General features: G+C 46.6%; 1 protein-coding gene across 1 annotated transcript in view; it reads right to left on the bottom strand.

Annotated features, from left to right (window-relative positions):
- nck2a (NCK adaptor protein 2a) overlaps positions 1-24,552 on the bottom strand; it is a 31,293-nt gene extending 6,741 nt beyond the window's left edge. Inside the window, exons 1-2 of the mRNA XM_083681614.1 lie at positions 24,368-24,552; positions 3,540-3,781 (exon numbers count right to left, since the gene is read on the bottom strand). Coding sequence (XP_083537740.1) covers positions 3,540-3,765 — 226 coding nt within the window. The 5' untranslated portion in view covers positions 3,766-3,781; positions 24,368-24,552. The remainder of the gene's footprint in view (positions 1-3,539; positions 3,782-24,367) is intronic.
- Between the last annotated feature and the right edge of the window lie 441 nt (positions 24,553-24,993).

Below are 24,993 nucleotides of genomic sequence, written 5' to 3'. Positions count from 1 at the left end.
TTGGAGCATCTTGCTCGGTCCATCATGATTGAGAGTGTAATGTGTGTGTCTAGGCTATGTATTCAGTATAGTAACTGGAAGTTCACTAACTGGAAGAGACTCTGGATTAACTTGCTGATAAATGATCCTATCGTTACGTTTATTATAAGAACCTTGAGAGGGAACGTATGAGGATATTGCTTGTCGTTAAGGGTAATTTGTCTTTGGACTTTCCCCCCCCCATTTCGTTCCCATAGCTTTGATAACATTGTGTTAGCATGGTGAATAAACAGCTGGCTCAGTGCCTGGTCAATAAAACAGTCCATCAACACATCCAGCTGTTTATGTTTTCCGACATTTTATCACGGGGCAGTATTTCTGTGTATACACTGTTAATCTGTCAGGCGGGAGTGAAACCATGGGGGACATTTTGTGTCTGCGGGGAGGTTGTTGCACTACAGGCGTACAGTACAGTATCGATCAAAGGAGAAGCGAGCACAGCCGCCGCCATTTTGTGCCTGTCCTGGTGGGATCGTTTGTCCTCAACAGTGCAATTCAGGGCACAGAGAAACAATCATCCATTATACACAGTTGTGACTTGTGAACTGAAATGTACACACACTGGAACAGACTCCGAAACCCAAACCCAAATCATACATTACCAAGCCAAGCCTTCCATGCTCCAATCAGAGTTCAAACCATGAGAAGATGAGATCTAAAAACCCTGTTTGAATACTACTGTGAAAATGCTTTGCAATAGAGGAGTGTGAGCACCGTAGAATGAGCCTATATGTTCAATAACTGTCAATAGCCAATCAGAGGACCTCTCTGAGAATGTCTCACCAGGTCCAATGATCTTACCCAGCAGGCATTGCACTCAAGCAGTCAGGTGACCTCAATTGAAGTGAGACTAGAGCCATGTCCGCAAGATCATACTGCCTACTTTACTCAACGTATATACTACATACTAACAATACTACAGACTAGAGCCTACTGTTTCGTCAAAGGTATTCAGTTAAGCGACACATTTCAACATACAACACCTCATTCATCCTGAGAAACCAGCATCTGTAGCTCAACCATGTTTGTTGACAGTAATTGGTTCATTTTCGCCACTGCCTGCCTCCCTTACCTGCTCCGTTGAATTGTGGGACTAAAATGGGAAAGGACTTCCTGAATAGTGTGCAGTGAATTCATACTATATGGAATGGAAAACCTAGACATCCTGGCATTGTATACATACTCAATTTCGCTACATTTCGCATACTACAGAACTTTCTTGCAGAATGAAAACGGCTACTAAATAGGTCGCAGTATGAACATTGAGACATGGCCAAAGGGCTCTGTTCCATTTCAGTCTGATCCTCCTCTCTGACCCTACTGGGTTGGTGAATATGAGCAGTAACCAACATGGCCACTTCCTAGATCTGAAACGCCGAACAACTGTTCTAGCCTACGTGGAGGAGGCTCAGGGGAAGACCTGAGAATCTAAATTAAACCAGGCCCTGAGTGTTCAATTCAATAAGGTAACGCAGGGGCGGGTCATTCATGTCCACCACAGGCTACGAAACCATCAGGCTGAAGAATACACACTTGATCAATCAATCCACTGATCAATGGAGAGCAGTATGTCAGTGTGAGAGACCGACAGAAGAGAGCTAGAAAGACAAACAGACAGACAGACAGACAGACACACACACACACACAAAAGTGGCAGGCTGTGCAGTGTTGTTGGCCCACATATTCTGGTAGATGTCCCCCTGAAGGCAGGGAATCAGACACTCTCCATCACTCCTCCTCCTCTACTCCCTCCATCACCTCTCACCCCCTCTTCCTCTCTCTCTCTCTCTCTCTCTCCTCCTCCTCCTCCACTCCCTCCATCACCTCTCATCCCCTCTTCCTCTCCTCCATCACCTCTCATCCCCTCTCTCTCTCCTCCTCCTCCACTCCCTCCATCACCTCTCATCCCCTCTTCCTCTCCTCCATCACCTCTCATCCCCTCTCTCTCTCCTCCTCCTCCACTCCCTCCATCACCTCTCATCCCCTCTTCCTCTCCTCCTCCTCCTCCTCCACTCCCTCCATCACCTCTCATCCCCTCTTCCTCTCCTCCTCCTCCTCCTCCACTCCCTCCATCACCTCTCATCCCCTCTTCCTCTCCTCCTCCTCCTCCTCCACTCCCTCCATCACCTCTCATCCCCTCTTCAACTACTCTCTGTCTATGCTCATGTGTGACCTTTATGACCACACTGGAAGAGTAGACTCAATTAAACAAATCTCTCTCCACAGCGGAGAAGCAATTTGAGGCGAGCCATTTCCGCACACTATGGAAAACGCTTTTTAATGTCTGCTGATAGGATGCAAACAAGAGTTAATTCATACATTTACCACTGCCAGGAGAAACTAGGCCTGTTTTCTGCTTAATGAGAGAGAGAGAGAGAGAGAGATGGAGAGAGGGAGAGAGAGACAGAGACAGAGATGGAGGGAGGGAGGGAGAGAGAGAGAGCGAGCAGATGGACGGGGGAGTGGGGGGGGTATCGGTTTTTTGATCAACCCCTGCAGCCGTCATATAAACCCTCATTTAATAATCCATCCATGTTTAGTAAACAACGTAGATAAGTCGCAATCCAGCGTAATCCTGTAAGAGTGCGAAGTGTTTTCTCAATGTGACACGCATCTTTTTAGAGAAATCAATCTGGCGAAAGTGGGTTGGCTGTCTGAGTGGGTCATTAAAACCACAGACAACAGAGGAGGAAATGAGCCGGTGTTTGTATTCATGTCGGGACCGACAGAGGGACCTCGTTGTGACAGCGGAGAGAGATGGCCGACTGAACACTCAGGGATTGGTCTTCAGAACAGTAAATTAGAACAGAGGCAGAGAGAGGTTGTCATACATTTAAACAGCCAGCTACCGAACCAGACCTAACTTGTCTGAGAGAGAGAAAGGCCAAAAAGATAAGAGTACACATACACTCGCACTCGCACACACACACACCAGGAGAGGTGTTCGTAAAGACCTCATCCATCGCCACTAGCAGGCTTAGCAGGATGAGGAGGGAGGGTCAGGGGGAGGGAGAGAGAGAGGGGAGTAAGGCTGCTCTACTTTCCTCAGCTGATCTACTCTGCCACCAGTGTGAGCCAACAACAGGTGTTCTCTGCAACAAGCCTGCTAATGAAGGCTCTGTAGGGACCAGGCAACACTAACATCAATACTACATACATATGTATGTACCCACAGACAGAGACACACAGGAGTAAACAGATACATAATACACACACACACACACACACACACACACACACACACACACACACACACACACACACACACACACACACACACACACACACACACACACACACACACACACACACACACACACACACACACACACACACACACACACACACACACACACACACACCACACACAATACCAGAGCATTCACTTCCAATGCAATGCTTGCTGTGGGCTAACTCGGAGTCTGATGTAGGCCTACAGTAGTAGATTTGACCCCCCCCCCCCCCACACACACACACACACACACACACGCCTCTTTTACCTAGTGTGTCTTTGAGGTTCTTCACCAGGGAGCCTTTCTTCAGGCTGTTTTTGCGCTCCACGTAGTTGGAGGGCACATAGCCCGTCTGGTTGGCGGCGTTGCGGACCCTCCACCAGGTCTTGGAGTCGTCCAGGAGATAGAGGCGCTCGTTTTTCCGGATGTCAAGTTCCTGGTCCTGCTGGGCCGTGTAGTCCCACTTGGCTACAACAATCACCTCCTCTGTCATCTTTCATGGAGTCCCCCTGAGGACAGAGAGATGCGGGGTTAGACTTGCGGAACAAACCAAAAACATTCAAATAACCTGAGGATATAACAGGTCTTGGACCAAGAACCTCGACTTCGAGTAAACTGTGGGTTGGGACACACACAGACACAGACGAAGGGCATACTGTATGAATAGCCTACATACAGTAGATAAAATCCCTCTCCAGGCCCAGATTCCTAACACATATGACCATCATGCCGCATTTCAGAAAGATTCAATAATACTATCAGAACGTAAGCAGAGCATACAAATATGCAGACACACACACACACACACACACACACACACACACACTAGTGTGTCAGAGACGGAGAGGAATTACACATGCTCTATTTCCCCAGGAGTAGGAGTCAGGTGAACAGAAACAAGGGCTCACAGGACCTTTACTACTACTCTGTGTTCACATGACAATGAACATGGAAGAGTATGTGTGTGTGTGTGTGTGTGTGGGTCAGGGAACACTATGACATGACATATAACACATTTGAATCCATGTTCTAGAAGTCCTCAATGTCTTTTACGAGTTCTCTCTCTCTCTCTCTCTCTCACTCTCTGGAATGAAAAACATCTTGCCCCCCCCCCCCCATCTCTAGTCTATGTTTAGAACAGGACAATGTTCACTGACTACAGTCAAACAACTAGAAGTGTTGTCTTGTAAACATGAAAAGTAGATGATCTGGAAGAGGTAAGACAGGGATAGGCAGTTGAGAGACAGAGGAAGAGAGCAATCATTGCAATATATTACAAATATTCCACCTTGAAAAGAAAGAAAAGACATTTCAAGAGTTTTTTTGTTTTTTTTAAAACAGCAATATCATACCCCTTTCAAACCAGACCTAAAGGGAACAACTGTTTTAAATGCACAAATCAGACATGGATCTAATCAGTAACAGGGCTGAATCAATTAAAGTCTTATCCCTGGTGGAAGTCTTACAGAGGTATTTTATCCCTCCTCTGAAGTAGTCATTGTTTAAAAATGTATGCATGCACTGCATAGTAATTCATGGTGTTTCAGGGAGAGTACTGCACAACCACTAAACCCCTACTGGCTGAAATATAGCTAACAGCCAGTGGGTAAAAGAGAGTGCTGTTACCCTGTGCATGTGAATAACTATAGCAAACACACAGAAGGACACAGAGAGACACACCACACATAGAGACAGAGAGAGAGAGAGAGAGAGAGAGACAGAGAGAGAGAGAGAGAGACAGAGAGAGAGAGAGAGAGAGAGAGACACACACACACACACACACAATAAAACAGGGACACCGGGGAACACACATTTCCTTTCTCATATCCTCTTTTACACTTTATTCTTTAATGAGAGGGCAAGTCGCAGATAAAGCGCCCGCCACAAAAGAGAGTTATAACTCCCGAGCAGCATAGCCACACAATTACACCATATAAAAGATTCCATTAGCCGCTGGAGAGATTGATATCTTCCATGTGAACTATATTTCATAAATGCAAATGGGAGCACTCAAAAGGCACCGGGTGGGTTTTTTTCTTTTTTCAAACGGAGGATATTAAACTCCACTTCAATTAGGCCAGAGCCGCAGAGAGACAGAGCAGCAGACACACTAACAGGAGAGACTGCACCGTGCCTTTCCACATGGTCACCTTCACTAAACCAAGCCAGGCTGGTTCTCCTGCTGATCCGGCTATGGCAGGGGAGGCTGGGGGAGAGCGGAAATCGGAGGACGGGCTCATTGGAATGCATGGAATGGCATGAGGAACGGTAACGAACCCGCCCCCGGTTCCATTCTGTTCTGTTCCGTTCCGTTCCGTTCCGTTCCATGCATTACAATGAGCCCGTCTCTCGCCTGGTCTGTGTGTGTCTTCCTCAGAAGTGTCTTCCTCTCCCCTGTGTCTTGTCTTCCATCAGAACTAGTGTGAGGAGACCGTGCAGCGCTGCCATCGTGAAAATGTGCCTCTGCTTGCCGTTACTAAAGTTGCCAAACTGGATTCTCTCGCAGGCTGGGACAGGGGTGGAGGTGGAGGAGGAGGAGAACAAAAGGGGGTGGAGGTGGAAGCAGGCCAAATCTTGCCTCAGAGCTTCTCCTCGCTCTGGGAGGAATGCAAGAGAGTTGAGAAAGAGAGAGAGGAGGAGGAAGGGAGAGACAGAGAGAGAGAGAGAGGTGTGTGTGGTGTTACTCATGGTTTTCTAAACAGCTTCATTCTCTGGAACTAGAAACATTGGGAGGGAAGAATTGGAGAAGACTGGGTCTTGGGGGGGGGGGGGGGGGGGGGGTTATAACGTTCCACTCTCTCCAGGTCATGGTGGTTGCCCATGTGACGCGCTGCAGCCTTTATCTGCCCGGTACCAGAGGTGCTGTATCTGACAGAGCATGGACCACCCTCCTCCCACCCCTCTCCTTCCCTCCCTCCTCCCACCCCTCTCCTTCCCTCCCTCCCTCCCTCCCTCCTCTCTATCTTCATCTCTCTCTGTTCCATCACCCCTCCATTCCCCCGTTTATCAGCCGTCAGACAGATGACTCCAATTCCCTCTCGTCAGAGCACTACAGCCCCGCCCCTGTCCGTATCCACAGCGATTATTCCGTCTCCCTGACGACGGTGCTCATTAGGTAGAGTGATGGGGATGTCACTCGGAATCAGATCAATCGTCTACGGTGGGTGTTCACACACACACGCCATCACTCCGACCATGCACACGCCAACACACACACACACACAGACACACACACACACACAATCACTCCAACCATGCACACTCCAACCATGCACACGCCAACACACACACCATCACTCCAACCATGCACACACACACACACACACACACACACACCATCACTTCAACCATGCACACGCCGACACAGACACACACACACACCATTATTCTCACAATACGGAAATCCATACATGCCAGTGTGCGCACGGTCAGTCTCATGTGTGGGTTACGTGTGGGTTTACAGCGGTCTAGAGGCCATGTCGCTCTGTGCTAGTCTCCATACTCCTGCCCACTAGCCAGCTATGAGTATCTATGAAACTCTCTTAATTAAATTACTGGGATTATTCACTAATCCACAGTGTTATAATCGCTGCATGTTATGGATGTCTACTATTGTCTGGTTTGTCTCTAAATTAATTCTAGTTTTGAGGGCAGTCGGGTCGAATGAGAGGGAGAGGCGTGATTTCAGAAAATAGCACACAAAAAAAAGAGGGAGAGAGCCGGATGCTATAGATAGCGAAACGAGAGAGAGAGAGAGAGAGAGAGAGAGGGAGAGAGAGAAAAGAAAGGGTGAGAGTGCATGCTCCCCCCCCTGACCCTCCATTCCTCTATTGAGAGAGTTAAAAAGAGGAGTGAAGAGCGACAGATTGCTGAGTTAGACTACGCCAGCACTTCACAGACCCTTTCACTAGTGGGGGAAAAAAAAAAAAAGCTGGGAGGCCTTTTCAGCACAACACAAAGAGAAAGGGAAAGTAAAAAGAGGATTAAAAGAGGGATTTTTTTTTTTTTTAAAGACCGGCACAGCTTTCTGTGTTTGCCATTTAGGTCAAATATAGCCAGGAGAAGAACCAATCGAAGACTGTTCTCCATGCTTTAGTTGTTTTCCAGAGGAGGAAGAATCTGGTTTAACACCTCCAAGCACTGAGTCTGAGACACACGGACCAATACTTGTGAATAGACTCAAACCTACTCTATGGAAACAAACCCTGGCACTCCAACAGAACACTTTGGATCACTCTGGAGGGGCCTAATGGAACCATAAACAGAATGCTTTGGCTGGTTTAGAATGGACTCTAAAAGCAGATCAAAGCCTTTTTATGATTGAGACTAAATGCATGTTGAGCACATTGGATGTTAATGATGAGTTCTTAGTCTGCCCAGTGCCACTGCCACCCCCCTTCTACCAGCACTGTGATGCATGCCTGAACAGGACTGCAAACTCACACTATGGTCACAACAGCTCTATGACACGCACACAAGCACACACACACACATGCACACACACACACACACACACACACACACTTGTGGTGTGTATGAATGGAGTACGCTCATCTCTCTCTGACAAGGCTGGTGGTTCCTCTTCAGAGCAGATAATGAGTGCCATGTTTGGTGATGTCATCAAAGAGAGAGCGGGGTTAAAAAACATCAATAGACCAAATAATTCAACCACTCAAGGAGGACCCACACAAGGAGGCCCATCATGGTGTTCTGTCATTGCCTGCTCAAAATAGACCGGCAGCAGACTGTTTCAGCTCCTGAAGGACTCCCCACACCACAGAATTACATCCAGGCAGGCTGATCAGCCGCAACTAAAACAGCATGATACCATTCAGAGGATGAGAGACCTCTACAAAACACAGTTCCTCATGCCCAAAGACAGTAAACCATATCCCTGACAAGAGCCAGTGTAGCAATGTGGATTAAGACTATCATAAACATTTAATAGCTCACAGTGGAGGCAGAAATGGGAGGACAGGCTCATTGTTTAAAAAAAAAAAAAAAAAAAAAAAGTGTGTTCGACACCATTCCTCATTCCATGCATCACAATGAGCCATCCTCTGATGTCTGCCCCCACCAGCCTCCTCTGATACCTACTGTGTGATATCGACACAGATACGCTTTAGCGGGGCAGCAAGAGAGGCAACCCCAACAGCCTGAAACGAAAGACCAACACAAATGCATGAACACAGTTTATTCTCTTTCTTTTTCTTCATTTACATTCAAATTGGTATCACAAATTGTGGACACAGTAGGTAGTGGATATGGACTACCTGCTTTTTGGGGGTCTATGGTTTAATGTTAGTTTAGTGTTCTTGTTGTAAAGCACTTTGAGACGATTGTCTTTTTATTTTTTTTATTTTATTATTATTTTATTTTTTTTAAAGCGTATAAAGTTTGATACAAATAAATGTGATGAATGATTGATTAACAGTCTACGGAGTCACAGTCCACTGGGAAAGGCAGTGTGAGTTGTGCCAACTTCCATCTGTGTCAGTAGCTCTGGACAGAACTTGGACAGCTCTTTCGCACGTCTGCCCCTCTTCATTAAACGAATGATGACAGAAATGTAGCATTCCCTTTCTTTTTCTCAAACTCTCCCTTTCCTTCCTTGCCCCCTCCCCGTTCGTTCTCTCTTTCCAAGCAACTTCTCACATGTCACTTTCATTTCCTGTCATTCCTCAGAGCCTCCTCCCCTGAGTGGGTATTGGGACATTGTTTAGTGAGTTTCCATGGTTACGGTCGGTGGGGGGTCCTCTGTCTCGCTGGTCAGACAACGACAGCGGTATCCCCCAAAGAATCACGCTTTTTGTTTCATCTTCCCTCCTCTCCTCTACTCTCTCTCTATTCTCTTGCTACACATTCTTTCCATACACTCCACCTAACCGTTTTCTCTCTGTAACTGCCGCTCTTTCATCTACTTTCGTCTCCTCCTTAATCTCATCTCCTTTCCTTCCAATCAGCCCTTTCACAAGTTGTCCCTCTACTTCCCCTCTCTTGACCATGCTGGTCATAGGATGACACACAGGGCCTCTAGTCTTCTACAACACCATTCCAACCCTCCCTCCCTCCCTTCCCTCCCTCCCTTCCCTCAGTCCCTCTTTCCCATGACACACCATCTCATAGTCCTACCCACAACATTGTTTTGTCATTGGTAATTTGTCCTTTATTTTTTGCAGTCTTCACAACCAGAGCTTTAATTATTCCCCTTCTATTTTTATCCTGTTGGGTGACAGTCTGGTCGCTTCCGCCATGTCCCTTGGCATCACAAAGCAGAGACTACAAAGCACAGAGGGGTAATGTACTGAAAACAACAGCTTTGATGTAAAGCACTGTTTGTTAAGGACTGTCTGCGGTGTGTATAAAGTGTCCCCATGGGCATTTTATATTGTGTCAGTTGTGTAACAGTCAAAAACGAACCAAATTGATGTGAGTGTGTTTTTTTTTTTTTTTTTTAAACACTGGAGCTCTGTAGCTTTTGCAATGTTGGCTTGAGATTGTCACACAGTGCTGTTATGTGATGGTTATTTTTCAACGTCGACTTAAGGTTGTTATTTGATGCTCATCATCTAACGTTGTTACATAATTGCACATGGGTTGAAAATGAACGTTGGGTTGAGTTGAAAATGAACGTTGGATGATCAGTCAAATGACAACGATAAACCAGCATGGTATTCTCCATACACACTCACTAAACACTTTATTAGGAACATCTGTACACCTTCTCATGGTGGAGGTGGTGTAATGGTGTGGGGAATGTTTTCTTCCGTTAATACCAATACCCGTTAATACCAATCAATCATCGCTTGAATGCCACAGCCTATTTGAGTATTGTTGCTGACCATGTGCATCCCTTCATGGCCACAATTATCTTCTAATGGCTACTTCCAGCATGATAATGCACCATGTCACAAAGCAAAAGTCGTCTTAAACTGGTTTCATGAACATGACAATGAGTTCAGTGTTCTTCAGTGGCCTTCCCAGTCACCGGATCTGAATCCAATAGAACACCTTTGGGATGTGGTAGAACGGGAGATTCACAGCTTGAAAGTGCACCTGAAAAATCTGCAGGAATTGCGTGATGCAATCATGTCATCATGGACCAGAATCTCAAAGGAATGTTTCCAACATCTTGTGGAATCAATGCCACAAAGAATTGAGGCTGTTTTGAGAGCAAAGGGAGGCCCTACTCAGTATTAGTACAGCGCTCCTAATAGTGCTCGGTGAGTGTATATTCTATGGTACATTCTCTGTGCAATATTTGGTTTTAACATTGTCCCACAGTTATTTTCCATCGTCTCTCTACGGTTGCCACAAGACAGTGAATCAACAGCCTTTTGCATACGTTTGACATTTTTGGATTTAGACATCGCTGCACCATACCATTTTCCGTCATGACCTATATACAACGATACAACCCACAAACAATGTTAATACAACGATCACGATACAAAAATGTTCTAAAATGCCCTTGTGTGTGTGTGTGTGTGTGTGTGTCTTACTGCAATCAGTAACAGGCTGACTCACAAGTCAAATGAAACAGACATTGCTGTGGGCGAGTGCCAGTGTGCTGAACATTACCATTGATTAAAGTGTGCTCTTAAATCCCCAGGCAACTCCAACCCACGTCCAATGAACATGCAGCAAATCACCAAACTAATGTCTGACAAACTCTGCTCTATCCGATGTTGCTACTGCACGGCAAGCTCCATGGTGTGACACACCAGTGGTGGACGAGGTTAGTTCACCCCATAAGTGAAAGAAAAAAAAAAAAAAGCTTAATGCAATCCATGATCATCAGATTGTAGAAAAAAATCTTGGGATTTTTAACAAAGCTGGGCTGGGCCGTATTAGAATAGGCGGGACCACACAATCTCACAGACACGAACACAACCGCCACGATGCGAATGAGCACAACATGAAAGCTTTTCTATCGCTCCGCCTTAATATACTGTACTCAATTAGTCATCTACCACCAGAGAGACAACATCAAACAAGGACACTCAGTGTGCAGAAAGCCCAGCTCATCTAACACTAATTAGGCTTTCAGAGAGATCATGTTTTTCTACTCTTTCTCTGAAACACTTATCAGTGTAGCTCATCCAGTGAACCCCTTTGAGTCAGCAGCGTATGAATAAACATGAACTCATCCCCATTTCCCTGAATAGCGGGGCTGCGATAGGAAAAAAAAAAAAAAACTCTTTATCTGATGAAAAGAAGGACAACAGCCAATCTCGGTTGCTCAATCCCACACTGATCCTTATCCCTTAGCCCCCCAGGTACTCGTACAGAATATGAGGTTAGGTGTGAGCTATGTGGCAAAGATTCAACCTAGTCTGCAGGAGAACAAAGTGAGCTAATTACCACACTGCTGATACCTGATACCTATCCGTTTGTTTCAGTGACAAGTGAAAGAGCTTCCCAGGGATAGGGACGAGCGGTCGATCTGAAACGGCCCGTATGGGTTTATTGGAGTTCCTGTCTCGGTTATACCAAAGCGCTGATACAGGCAGTGATAGTGGGAGAAAGTCATATAACCTGACAGAGGCTCTTAAGCTTGTTTAAGATTCGGGCCGTGTTTCGCTGGCCAGCGTTGAGTTATTGACAGGAGTATTGGCTATTGTGTGTATGGCTTTCACAACTCCCCCCTCATCTGCCCTCTCATCTGCCCTCTCATCTGCCCCCCCATCTGCCCTCTCATCTGCCCTCTCCACACTCCAGATGCTCAGGACCTCGCTCAAGTCTTCCTCCAGCCCTGGAAGATACCACACCATGTTAAAAAAAAAAAAAAAAGCCCATCCCCCCAATCCCCTCAACGAAACGGATTCAAACGCACAACCGGAGGAGAGTAGATAACAGAAACGTAGGCAGGGTGAGGCTCTCCGATAACCATCCCGTGGGACCGTAATGCAGCACGCTGGCTATGTAAAGCTCGCTCACACTCACAAGCCGCAGGCAGGTAAGAATGGATACAATAGAACAAGGAGCACACAAACAGATCTGCTGGTGTAAGCAGCACAGATACAGATATCTCTGAGACTACACTCAGCGTGGGCTGCAGCCTGTTCATACATACTCAGCAGCACACAGAGGATATAGGATGTCTCCAGTTACCTGCATGTTCCCCTCCTGCCGACGTTTAACCTCCCTTTCACTGCAGGTCCAACCTGCTTAGCAACACTTTCTCCTTACACAGCACCAGACACCAGGGTCAGTTCGGGTCAACAACAAGCTTTATTGTGCAGTGTGTGTGTGTGTGTGTGTGTGTGTGTGTGTGTGTGTGTGTGATTGTCTGTGTCCTGATCCAGTAAAACACCTGTCAAAACAGATTCAGCACCGTGTTCTCTAGTTTAGCGGTAGGGTTTCTCCAAACGGTCTGCCACTCATCACTACACAATGGAGGCCTTTATGCCAGGGTTCCAACATACAGGAACCATAGGACACAGAACTCTCACTCACTCACTCACAAACTCACAGTATAGCCACTCAAATAAACAGCATGGATTTTGGTACAGGTGGGGGGGAGACATTTTGAACCCTACAACCCAGTTTTGGAAATAGGGAGCGTTTGTGTATGATAATGTGTGGGGGAAGGATTCAGCTTTAGGCACACAGATTTTTTCTCTCTCTCACACACACACACACACACACACGCACACACGCACACACGCACACACGCACACACGCAAACATCTCTCCCGGCTAACTCGAGCATGCTTTCACTATTCTGCTCATTAAATGCTTTGTTGGGCCCACCTGGGAGAGCAGAAGCATTGCATGTGTGTCTGTGTTTTATAAAGTGAAATTGTTTGTGTGTGTGTGTGTGTGTGTGTGTGTGCACGCACTTCTCTGTGAAAGTGCTTGTGCGTGTGTGTTAGTGTGTAACTAATTTTTTTTACAGCTTCTGAATTGCTGGCCAAATGTTTAATTTTTCTGGGTCTGGATACCAAGAGACTAGGAAGCGGGGTGTGTTGGAAGGGGGAAAGGGTTTTGATTCGGGGGGGGGTTAAAATTTCCCTGAGGCTGGTATTATGGGGGGTTCACACATCGGACACTGCTAACCGTGTGTGTATTTCTATGCGTGTTATCATACTGTACATTTGTAATCACCCAACGGTAATGGATTTCAGGCAGCCCATTTCTTAATGAGGTAACCTGGGAGGAGACAACTCTCTATTACGCTAACGGTAGGGTCCAGTGGAGATGTCTCTCTGTCTATCTGTGTGTGTGTGTGTGTGTGTGTGTGTGCGCGCACGTGTTGTGATAGACAGAGAGGGTGTAGCAGTCACTGCGGGCTTCATTAGCGGTGCTAACGAGCGTGTAGTCAGCATGCAGAGTTGACCATGTGGATGAGAAGAGCACTGCTGCGTCTCTCAAGCTGAATAAATGACTTCCTTTGGCATTCTAATCGAGGGAATTTGTATTTTCAAATACTGTATACTGTACACTGATAAATAAAACAAATGTGGTTAGCTGGAGAACCATTTCTCTCTCTTTCTGCATCAGCATGCCGCGAAACGAGTAGAGATCTACCGGCTGGGGAGCATCCATCCATCCATCCATCCATCTCTCCCTCCCTCTCTCCCTCCCTCCCTCCCTCCGTCCGTCCCTCCGTCCCCCTTCCCTTCTTGTTTGTTCTCTCTTTCTCCCCTCAGTAACATAAAGTGCTGTTGACTCTCTCAGCATGGGGCTCCACCTTCTCTTTGTATGTCCTGCTCTTCTACCTCTCTTCTTCCTCTCCTCTCAGCAAGCCTGAATTATTCTCTTTGATGAAGCAGAGAAACCACCGGCTCCACGGAGACAACAGGGACACGGTGGAGAGACCAGGGACACGGTGGAGAGAACGGTAAAGAGGGACCGCTCACTGCATGACCCTCCTCGTCCTCTCATGACTCCTAGCCACCATTCCCATCATGCCACCCTACCAGCCAAGCTAATCAACCGCTAACCCTAACCCTAACCCTAACCCCAACTGATGGCCACATCCAAACAGTCACTCCCACGGGTTATGATAGTAGTAGTGAGGCTGCAGAGAGCAACAGAGCGACTGAGGAGCACACATAGACATGGAAAGCAGGAGAGGCACACACACACACGCAGTCAGGCATGTGACATGCCACCAGCTGCCATGGTCCTTGGCCTGGTGTGCAAGATATGGTTGTTGGGGGTGAGTCTGTGTGTGTGTGTGTGTGTGTGTGTGTGTGTGTGTGTGTGTGTGTGTGTGTGCGTCCGTGTGTGTGTGTCCGTGTGTGCGTCCGTGTGTGCGTGTTATGTAACCATCTTCTGATGTCGTGACAACGCTTCCATCCCTGGGGAGAGCGGCTCATGCGTCAGAAACGGAAGCAGCTTGTGGAAGCGGATCATCTTTCTGCCTTTCTGTCCCAGAACAACAGATCCAACTGTGTGTGTGTGTGTGTGCTAGGGACGTGTTTGTGTGTGTGTGTGTGTGTGTGTGTGTGTGTGTGTGTGTGTGTGTGTGTGTGTGTGCGTGCGTCACTGTCATGACCAGCTGAGACAGACGTCGTGTATTAACCAGGAACAGGTGCTGTAGCAATCTGTCCAGGAGACTAGCTTCACACTTCCCCTAAAAATGTCAATGCACACTGGCAAGACACAAAGCAATCAAACAATATTGTTACTGGCCCACGTCCTGATTGTTATTGGAACTAAAATGTTGAATGACTTCCTTATTGCACACAGGCAATATCGGGGTGGTACTGTGTGCTGAAACCACAATATTATCAACACCTTACGGCATGGCTGGGGCTGAGCTGGAGAGGTCTGGGTGCAGGCTTGATTCTCTGTCTGGCTTGTCCTCCCTTTCGTGGGTTAAATGTTCCTGCTAGCCCTGTGGTCCTCTGTCTATATGATGTGGCTTTGATTGGTTTCGAGTTCTAGTTGTGGTGTTGTTTTGGCTCTCAGTGGGGACTTTAATCTCAGGGAAACACTGAACACTTGACAGCTGAGCCCTCTTGGGTTTCCAGCGTCTGTGTTCAGAGTCTAGACCAGGTGACGGAGCACTTTTCCAGCCTTCCTCCTTCTCTCCTCTTCTACTGCCTTTTTATATTTCCCTCCCCTTATTCCCAGCTGTTCCCACTTTCTCTTCTATTCTTGAATGCCTCGTGACATGTTGTCACACATTAACAACACCAAAGTGACATTTTCCCCCTTTGACTAATAACCCTTGGCTAAGACATTTTCTTTCTCCTAACAGGCGGTGTGCTTATGATATTATTCCTCCCAGAGAGAAATGCCCACATTCCTCCCTGCTGCCTAACACAATGAACAGCCACATTTAACATTAATCTCAACAAAGCTTTGAGGAACCCCATGGCTCTGCCTCTTCGTCAAGTCAATACTGTAGTCCTACATCAGACTCTGAGGTGGCCCACAGCAAGCATTGCATTGCAAGTGAATGCTCTGGCATTCACCCAATGCGCGCACGCGTGTGTGTGTGTGTGTGTGTGTGTGGAGGCATTGTTTGTGAGTGGCCTTAGTATTCTAGAGAGGACCCCCCCATCACCCTTAGAGCCATCCACATCTCATAAATAAAGCAGAGGTTTCATTGTGCACGCTCAGCAGCTGTGTGTGTGTATGTGTGTGTGTGTGTGTGTGTGTGTGTCTGTGTGTGTGTGCATGCGAAGGAGGCCTATCATATTGCACCTTCAGCAACTGTGTGAATTTAAACTGCGGCACACAGTAGACATTAGCACGTTAGGCTAGGTGGTAAGAGGGGGTGGCAAGGACCGGTGGCACATAAGTGCCCCCGAAATAAGAATTCAGTTCTCTAGAAGTTCTCAGAATACAGTGTGTGTAAGAGGAGGAGGAACATCGTAGAAAACCTACGACACATTAGAAGCCAGATGAACCTATGAAGTCATGGAAATATGTTCAACAGATTTTAGATGCATAGAATACAACACACATAATCATCACAAATTATAATCTGCAGTTGGACCTCCCTTTTAGATAAGTGTGCTTGATTGACAGGTGATGTCAGACCATGACTGCCCGACTATGACAGCTTCCTAAGGATAAACAGTCTATACTTGGGTAGTTCTGAGAAATTATTTCATCCGACTCAAACCGGCATCAGACTAAGCTGCAGAAAAGGAAGCCATGAGAGAGACATAATCTGTAAAAAGCCGGACCACTGCAGGGGTAAATCTCTAGGTCTCTATATGGCTCTGTCTGTTATCCCCTGCTTAGACACAAGTTGAGAGAGAGCACTCTAGCACTCATAGAACTGGAATTAGTAACAGAACTCTTAGAACTCATTCTAATTCTAGAAAGGCTCAATTCTAAGGGGTCATCCCTGGCACCTGTGATGATCACAAAGCTGATGATGAAGAGAGGAGATTATTACAAAAAAAAAAAAAAAAAAAAAAGGGAGAAAAGAGAAAAATGAAGAGAAGAGGGATGGAGCAGAGTGAGGTTGGTGAGAAGAGGTAGGAGACAGGAAAAGAGACAGATGAATAGAACAGGAGAGAAAGAGAGAAAGAAGCCATGTACATCTACCAGCAGAGAAAGTGGGACACACACGGCAGGTGTGAAACACTCAGACAAGATGGAAGAGAAGCCATTCCTCATCACTTGGGGATGCCCTAGAGCAGATAGGGGGGGGGGAAACATCACAACACAACATAGCCCTGCATATCAACACAGAATGTGATATGAAAACATGACTATTTATGATGTAGGAGAGTGGGAAAGAACGGTAGAAGCTGTCAGCTCCAAAACTGGCCTGTCTCAGATATGTTCCTGAACCAGGTTGTGTTGCGTCTTGTCTGGTTTGCTTGCTCCATAGCATTGACAGTCTGACCTCTGTTTCATTCCTGGAGGGAAATGGCATGGGAGAGTGCAGCAGGTTTCCACTGGTGTGACATTCCATCTCATAGTCCCTCCGCCAGCGTGTGTCGCAACAAACATGAAGACGTGAAAATGCTCTCTCTGAACAATCTGTTTTGTTCGTTGGGTTAAGAAATTGGAATACTCTGCATCAATATCAACCGGAGAACAGTGGTTCTTCGGGAAAAGTAGGATTCAGATGTACTCTTTTTTTTACAGAACACATTCGCTCGAACACCTCAAACAAAAATACACTTCAAACAAACCTCCCACATAGTGAATTCAACTAGAACATTCTACAACACCCACACATCGAGACCCCACACCAAATGGTGCAGAGCTCTAACTAGAGCGCCCGTGCCCTCAGCAGGCTCTGGGAGGCGCAGTGAGAGTGTGTGTTAATGAGGCTGAACCGCAGAGGGACGCGTGTGTAACACGGGTCATGCTCCTCTGAGGGGGGATTTTAAACAAGGATCATTCTGTGGCGTTTAGATAAGAAAAACTCTGGTGTTTTTGGCGAGATAACTGTCCCCTGTGTGTGTGTGTGTGTGTGTGTGTGTGGTGTTGTGAGAGAGTATTTGTGTGTGTGTGTGTGTGTGTGTGTGTGTGTGTCTACAGAGCCAAAGGGAAGCCATGGCCACTTAATTAAATCAATTAGAGCATGAAGGGCCTGCCAACGCCTCCACTAACAAATGCTGTGCACCACTTACATGAGTCACTGGGTGTCCATGGGGCCTTCACCCCCCCTCCCCAACCCCCACCTCTCACTCTGCCCTTCACCCTCTCTTCAACCTGAACTCTCCTCCCATGCTTTGGTTTGGGTGATGGCAACCCAGCTCTGCAGGGGTTGGACTTCTCATGGGGGATTCATGGAGCTTATCTGAACATGACCGAAACCAGGAGGCAGAGGGGGAAATCACAGCATAACGCGACCCATGGAGACCCAGGCAGCTGCACTGTTTGATTGGGTTTAATCTGTCAGGAGCAAATTTCTACTGCTGGTGGTGCCCCTATGACGAACAGGCGGATGTGGAAGAGTTCCAGTTCACTGGAACTTTTAGATGACTTCCACTGAATGGCACTGACTGTTGTTGGGGGTGCCAACAAACAAGTTCCATGAATCTAAATGATGTTGTCTAGCTGCACTTCGGTTCAAGCTCGGAAATTGTAGACTACACGTTTGATGGCAGGCAGGCGAAAAGACACACACAGGTTGGTAAAACATATGCTGAATGTCCCCCCCCAGGCAGACATCTTGTGACCAGATAGCCAGGCAAGTGAATCCAGGCCCCAGAGCAGTTATTTACAACGGCCTCTTTCAGAAGGCTGTGTATGTGTGTGTGTGTGCGGAGCTGATCTGAGTCGATGTTCGTTGCTCTCTCACTCTCTGAGGTGCTGTGTTTCGCCCATCAGTGCGTCTCGCTTCACAACTCAAAGTGCCAATTTTCACCCTTAATGACTATCTAACAAGCACTTCTGAGGCTGTTTATGAATTAATGGCCCCTTGTGTCTCTCCCGGTGGTGAATAGTGGGTGGCATCAGGAAGAGGAGGGGCGGGGGGGGTTGTGTGAATTAAAAATCCCCAAAATAATCCCCCAGACTTGCCTCTGGTCCAACTCCAGTGGAGGGTCTGGGATCTCAGCTGTCACTGACTGTGTGGAAGATAGCGAATCTGCAGCCCATGTTTCACTAACATTCACAGATATATGGTTCCAAACTGACTAATGTTATTTAGCCAAGATAACTCTCGGTTTCTCTTCTTCCCACTCTCCCAATGTCTCATTATCCTTCAATCTTTTCTTGGCCACATCTCCTTCAAAACACTGAATCTCTCTCTCTCTGCCTCTCTCTCTCTGCCTCTCTCTCTCTCTCTCGCTCTCTCTCTCGCTCTCTCTCTCGCTCTCTCTCTCTCTCTGTCCCGGCCTCTCTCTCTCCCTCTCTTTCTCCTCCCATCAAAGGCCAGGACTGTGGCCTGTGGATAGGGTGAGGGCAGTGTCATAGAGATAGTGTGTCAGAGCCAGCCAGCCTCTCTCTCCCCCCATCTCTCCATCCCAGAACAGGATTAGGCCTGATGCCCAGTGGTGGACACGAGGCTACTGGAGCCAACAGACTGTTGGACACAGAGTGAGAGAATGAGAGAATGAGAGGGTGGAGGGAGAGAGAGGGAGCGAGGTGGGGAAGGATAAAGGGGGTTGAGTGTTGTGATAGACAGCTGAGGAGGAAGGATCCTAGTGCTGGAGCCATGAGAGAGGGAAGGAGAGAGAGGGAGGGATGGAGGGAAGGAGAGAGAGAGCTGGTACAGTCTGAGTGATGGGGGGAGGGAGTGAAGGAGCATATATAGGGATGGAACATTGATGAGGAACAAATAATGAGTTAGGGCCTAAGGTTCAGCCAAAGGACAACGTCTCTCAGTTCTTTAGGGACAATCCATGCCCAGGGAACATTTACTTAAGGACTTCCCACTAAAAGTCTGGTTGAGATCCTGTATTATGCCCAGGTCTCCTTACCATTTCATCCCTTTCATAGGTAATAGGTAAATCTGTGAAATCCCCTAAAGAGTACTTGGCACATTCATTGATGTTGCCAGTCTTTAACACACTGAAATCCATTCACCAACACCCTATCCCACATCCACAAAACAGCTGATTGTTGTTACTATTGTGGATCCTCTCACTGGCCTCGATAAATCCTCTTCATATGGTCAGGGGGTGACGGTGTGTTATCAGACCCATTACTGTGTCTGTCTGCCACCATGGTTAATGTCTGCCCTGCCCTAGATTACAGATGATTAGAGAGAGAGAATAACAATGAGCTAACCTTTGGGCCTCTCCCCCCTGTCTTTCCTCTTTCTCTCCATCTCGGCATGTCCCCTGATCATCCATCTGGGACTACACTCATTTATGGCTCCCGCTTTTGTGGAGATTAACATGTGCAGTGGGAGGGACAGGTCGGTCACACACACACACACACACACACACACAGCTCAGTCTGAACCACAGAGACAGTTTTGACACAATTTCCAACATGGCGTTTGATGCAGCTCTCTAGTTCTCACTGAAGGGAAGCAGACAACGGACTGAGAACATGATGACATGTGTTCTGATTCTGAGCCAGAGCTTCGCCAATCACACGTGTCACACGAGGTCCAGATACATTTGGGTTATAGAAACAGTACGGAAGTCACAGTTTGTCATCTAGCTATAAATGTGTACGTTACACGTGTTCTTTTTCATCCAAAGCCCAGTCAGCAATGTAAAATGGGCCGCAAACATGTGATACAACTATAGTTTTAAGTGGAATGAGAAACCGCTAAATATCAAGGGATGGGCTATGTGCTTACAAGGCTCCGCCAAACACTATAATTACAGCCTTTTTATAGAGACATAGAAGTTTAGTCAGGTCAGTTTCCAAGACACACAGAGGAACTGTTAGGTAGGCTGAGCAGAGATCACACTCAGCTCGAGAGCAGTTATACCACCACCATCGACACATGCAGAAGTACATGCTGCACTCAAATTCGTTCAATATTAAAATGCGATTCTAATACATGCAAACAATTAGAGAATGGTTACAGACACCAAAGACTTCTTTAAAAATCCATATCCTTTGAGTATCCATTTCCCCTCAAGTAGGGATGCATTGGACCTAGTCTAGTCTACAAAGCTGTGGCAAATGTCATACATTTCAGTCATCATGTTATCTGGGAACCGTATGAGCTTGATTCTGATCGGAGCCTGTCGGGACAAGAATAATCAAGGGAGCCAAGCGATCTAAACCTCAAATCACAACAGAAGCCCTAGTCTTCCTCACACAGACATTGACAGGCACTGGATCTTCCTGCACACTGGAGTAGTACTGTACACTCTTCTGCAAAGACACAATGCAAGCAGGAAGCTCTTTCTAGCTCAGTGTTTACCAGCTAGAGACTGGTACACAACCACCATGTGTACATACCATACAGTGGAGCAGGCTGGTGGGCTGTGGTTATCTACTTAATAATACCTGTGGTCCAGTATTTATCCAGGATCAGATCTATCTGGCAGATTTTGAGTCATATAGGGGAAATCGGCAAGCTCGACCTTATCCTGGATGGCAAAGAAGAATCCAGATCATTCTGATCCAGATTAAAAGTGTTGAAATACTGGGCCCAGGACATTTAACGACCACTATCTGCAAGCCAAAACCAAAGAGATCACTGTCCCATATGTGATATAAAACTGCAGTGTAGCTGGAAAATGCAACACCCAGTAATTTCCATTGGCAAGACAGACTTAGAAAGTTAGTCAACGTGATTGAGTTCAAGACACCTGCGTCAGCTTTTCTCACATGGTCAAGTCAGCCATAGAAAAGCATGACTTATAAAAACCATTGCCTACATGTTCTGTCCCGTCAAGGGACTTTGGATTTCTACTGTCAGCAGCTCAATGTCAATGACTGGGCAGCGTGCACCATTATTTCCAAGCTTAGGAGTTTAAGGCTGTCTGCTGAGTTTGAGTGTGTGGGTGTTACTGACGTCTCTTCTGGAGGCCACATTTCATCCCCACAAAAGAGCACAAGCTGCAGCGTCCACACTGAGGGGACTGGGCTTGCTCTAAGGCCACACAACATAGACATCTACAACCAGACGAATCCATTCATGAAATCAAGTTCAACAACCAACCTACGGAGACTGCCCACCCCCGCATTCCGCATACCTGTCATTGCAAAGCGAACCTTGTCCCATAACTCAGTGTTACCATGGTGATTTTAACAGTGGGTGTGTGTCAGATCCGTAGGTGCGGCATAGAACTGTACCTGACCCATGAACGGCTGCCTGGCTGTCCCAGCCTTTTAGCTTCCTCACACAAGGCTGATAAGCCCAGAAACACTGATAAGCACAGGTATTTCACTTCCTTAAAAATGGGTAATTCAGTGAAATGCTCTCTCTCATTCACTCATTCTCTCTCCACAGCTTGGAGCTAAATGTGTTAGTTCTGGCATTTACATGACATTTGCTGCATAATGTGTCTTAAATAGGATTACTGACAATAAAGTATCCCTCGACTCAAGCCACTTCACACGTTTAGAATCCCAATAGGATTATATAATGCAGGAGGGTGAAAGAAAGCGGTTCTAAAGCACATAACACAGGTGGCAACACGTGTGTCTGCATGTCTTGCAGACATTTCCACTTGGATGTCAGCCCACCATCTCAAGCTCAACCTTAACAAGACCAAAATGCTCTTCCTCCCAGAGAAAGCCTGCCCTCTCCAAGATTTCTACTGTGAACTCTACTGTGACCTCCTCCCAGACAGCCAAGAACCTTGCGGTGATCCTTGACAACCACTTATCCTGTGCAGCGAACATCACAGCGACAGCAAACTCCTATAGATTCTTCCTCTACAACATCAGAAGGATACGTCCATTCCTCACCAGAGAAGCAGCAAAACTTGGTCCAGACACTTGTGATCTATCGCCTTGACTACTGCAACACACTCTTGGCCAGGCTCCCCGCCTCCGCCATCACACCTCTGCAGCTCATCCAGAATGCTGCCACGCGTCTGGTGTTCAATCTCCCCAAATTCTCCCGTGTCACCCCCCTCCTTCGCACCCTGGACTGGCTCCCGGTAGCAGCTCGCATCAGATTCAAGACCCTGGTGTTCGCCTACCGGGCGGCAAAGGGAACAGCTCCTCTGTACTTGCAAGCAATGGTCAGCCCCAAAACCCCTGCCCGATCACTCCGCTCTTCCACCTCAGATGGCCACTTGGCACCGCCGCCTCTACGTGGATGCAGCCGCCGTGCTACTCGGTGACAGCTTTTCACTGTCCTAGCGCCCTGCTGGTGGAACGAGCTTCCCACTGCTGTCAGGACTGCAGAGTCACTACATATCTTCCGCCGTAGATTGAAGACCCATCTCTTCAGGCTACATCTTAACTGTCCCTCCTTCATCCCCACTACCCTCCTGTACAGTTTCTCTACTGTAAATAAATGAATAGTTTTTTTTTTTAAAGTAATTCTTCCTTCTTCTAGCATTGTGACTGCCAATAGCCCTGGTCCTAGCATAGATTATTTTTTCTTAAGATGACTGATGGATAGATGATTCACTTACTTAGACAAATGTATTTGTTGTAAGTCGGATAAAGGTGTCTGCTAAATACCATAAATCTAAATCTAAATAACATTATCTAACAATTAACAATAACATTGATTAACGCTTTGATGTTTCTATTTTCATGTTGAAACAGTATCCTACACTTCACACCACCCATTAAGAACAAGTAGGACTATGATGCAAATGGCAGGATTTAGGACAGATTTTTTGTTCCGCTCTTCTGATTGTGAAAGAAGTCTGCATAATGAACAATTCAGAGTAAAGTTAAAAAAAAAATCGCCTATACAGGCCTGAATTGGAAGGTGAGAGACAATAATAATTCTGGCAACAAATAGCTTTCCACGATGTGTCCAATCCACTGAGGAGCAGTGATCGAAAGCAGAAATTCATAGTTTCTCTTTGTAACTTTACATTAGTATCGAGCTGCGGTTAAGTGAAACATCGTAGCAACCAACTCTGTAGCGACGCATATGAATATGAGCAAATGATTCGTGCGGGATGATCTCTGACATTAACAGTTTGCTATGCCAATGATGTTAGGTCTACTGTGTCGCCATTTGTGGCAAAAGCTGTAGGCTGACAGAAATTCCTAACATGAAAGGAAAACAAAACAACATTGAGTAAATGGATATCCAAGTATGTGAGCAGAACAGTGGGATAAACATTAGTATATGCAATGCTCATACCAAAAATCATACCAAAAACCTAAGCGATTTGAATGAATGAGTCATAGGTTAGATAAACCGATAGGCTGTACAAGCCACTTATTTTAACTAATAGGCTACACTTCTTAAAATAAATAAACAGAGCGTAGGTCATACTCTGACTTCTGCGAACCTAAATATTAAACTGTTGTTATAATACGCATTAAAACACAGATGCACCGCCGCTGGGCGGACAAAGACCCTGTGCGCGAAAGAATCAGAAAGTGAGACGGTCTGGTCCTGACAACATAGATAGGCTATTATAGCTGAGATCTAGGCCTTTGTACCAAACGATAATGCTTTGCATTGTCTACGATACAGTTATGACTTGACATTGTTCGTGTGATACGGGCTATGGTAAAATGAAAATACACCGACGACGACATTTCAAACGCAACAGCAGCGCACGGTAGACCACACCAACTTTGCACTGTCGGATTTTTCCTCTTACCTTGGTGTTCACTCCAACAAGAATGGGCAACAGGGAGCCACACAGATACACGAAATTCGACCTAATTGCAAGCCGAATGAGCAAAGGCGCCGCTAAAATAAAAGCCAAGTAAATTAAGCGTCTTGTTCGGTGTGTTCTCTCCCTTTTCCCCGGCTATTCCACCCGGTTTGTTCTTGTTGCTTATTCTCTCCCCCCCTCTAGCAGGAACACTGCCTCCACCTCACTCGTCCCACTGGTGACGTCACCACCGCCTAGGCATGCTGAACCGGGGCTGGATCCGATGCCCTGGCAAGCTCGCGGGGGGTGCGGCTGTGTTTGCCGCCTCTTGCCAATGATGGAGAGAGAGGGGACAAAGCAATATGTCACATGGTCACTGAGTCTCTCTTCTCCTATTCATTAGTGAATCTAGCCTCAGAAGTTACTGGTGGGTTTGAGTCTTGTTTTAAAAGTTGCCTTTTGGGGAGTGGGGTTATAAATAAAACATATTTTAACACATTTGGGTTGAGGAGGAAGGCTTAATTGCTTGTGCAAGTTTGTGTGAACTATCAGTGGTTCTCCAGCTTAAAATACCTCCACACCAGTAGGATAATCCTCTCAGAACAGAGATTCATGAAGATCTCAAACTG

Source organism: Argentina silus (genome assembly GCF_951799395.1).
Source record: "Argentina silus genome assembly, chromosome: 12".
Lineage (NCBI taxonomy): Eukaryota > Metazoa > Chordata > Actinopteri > Argentiniformes > Argentinidae > Argentina > Argentina silus.
Note: the sequence above shows the minus strand (reverse complement) of the source record. Positions and strands in the feature narration are given on the sequence as shown.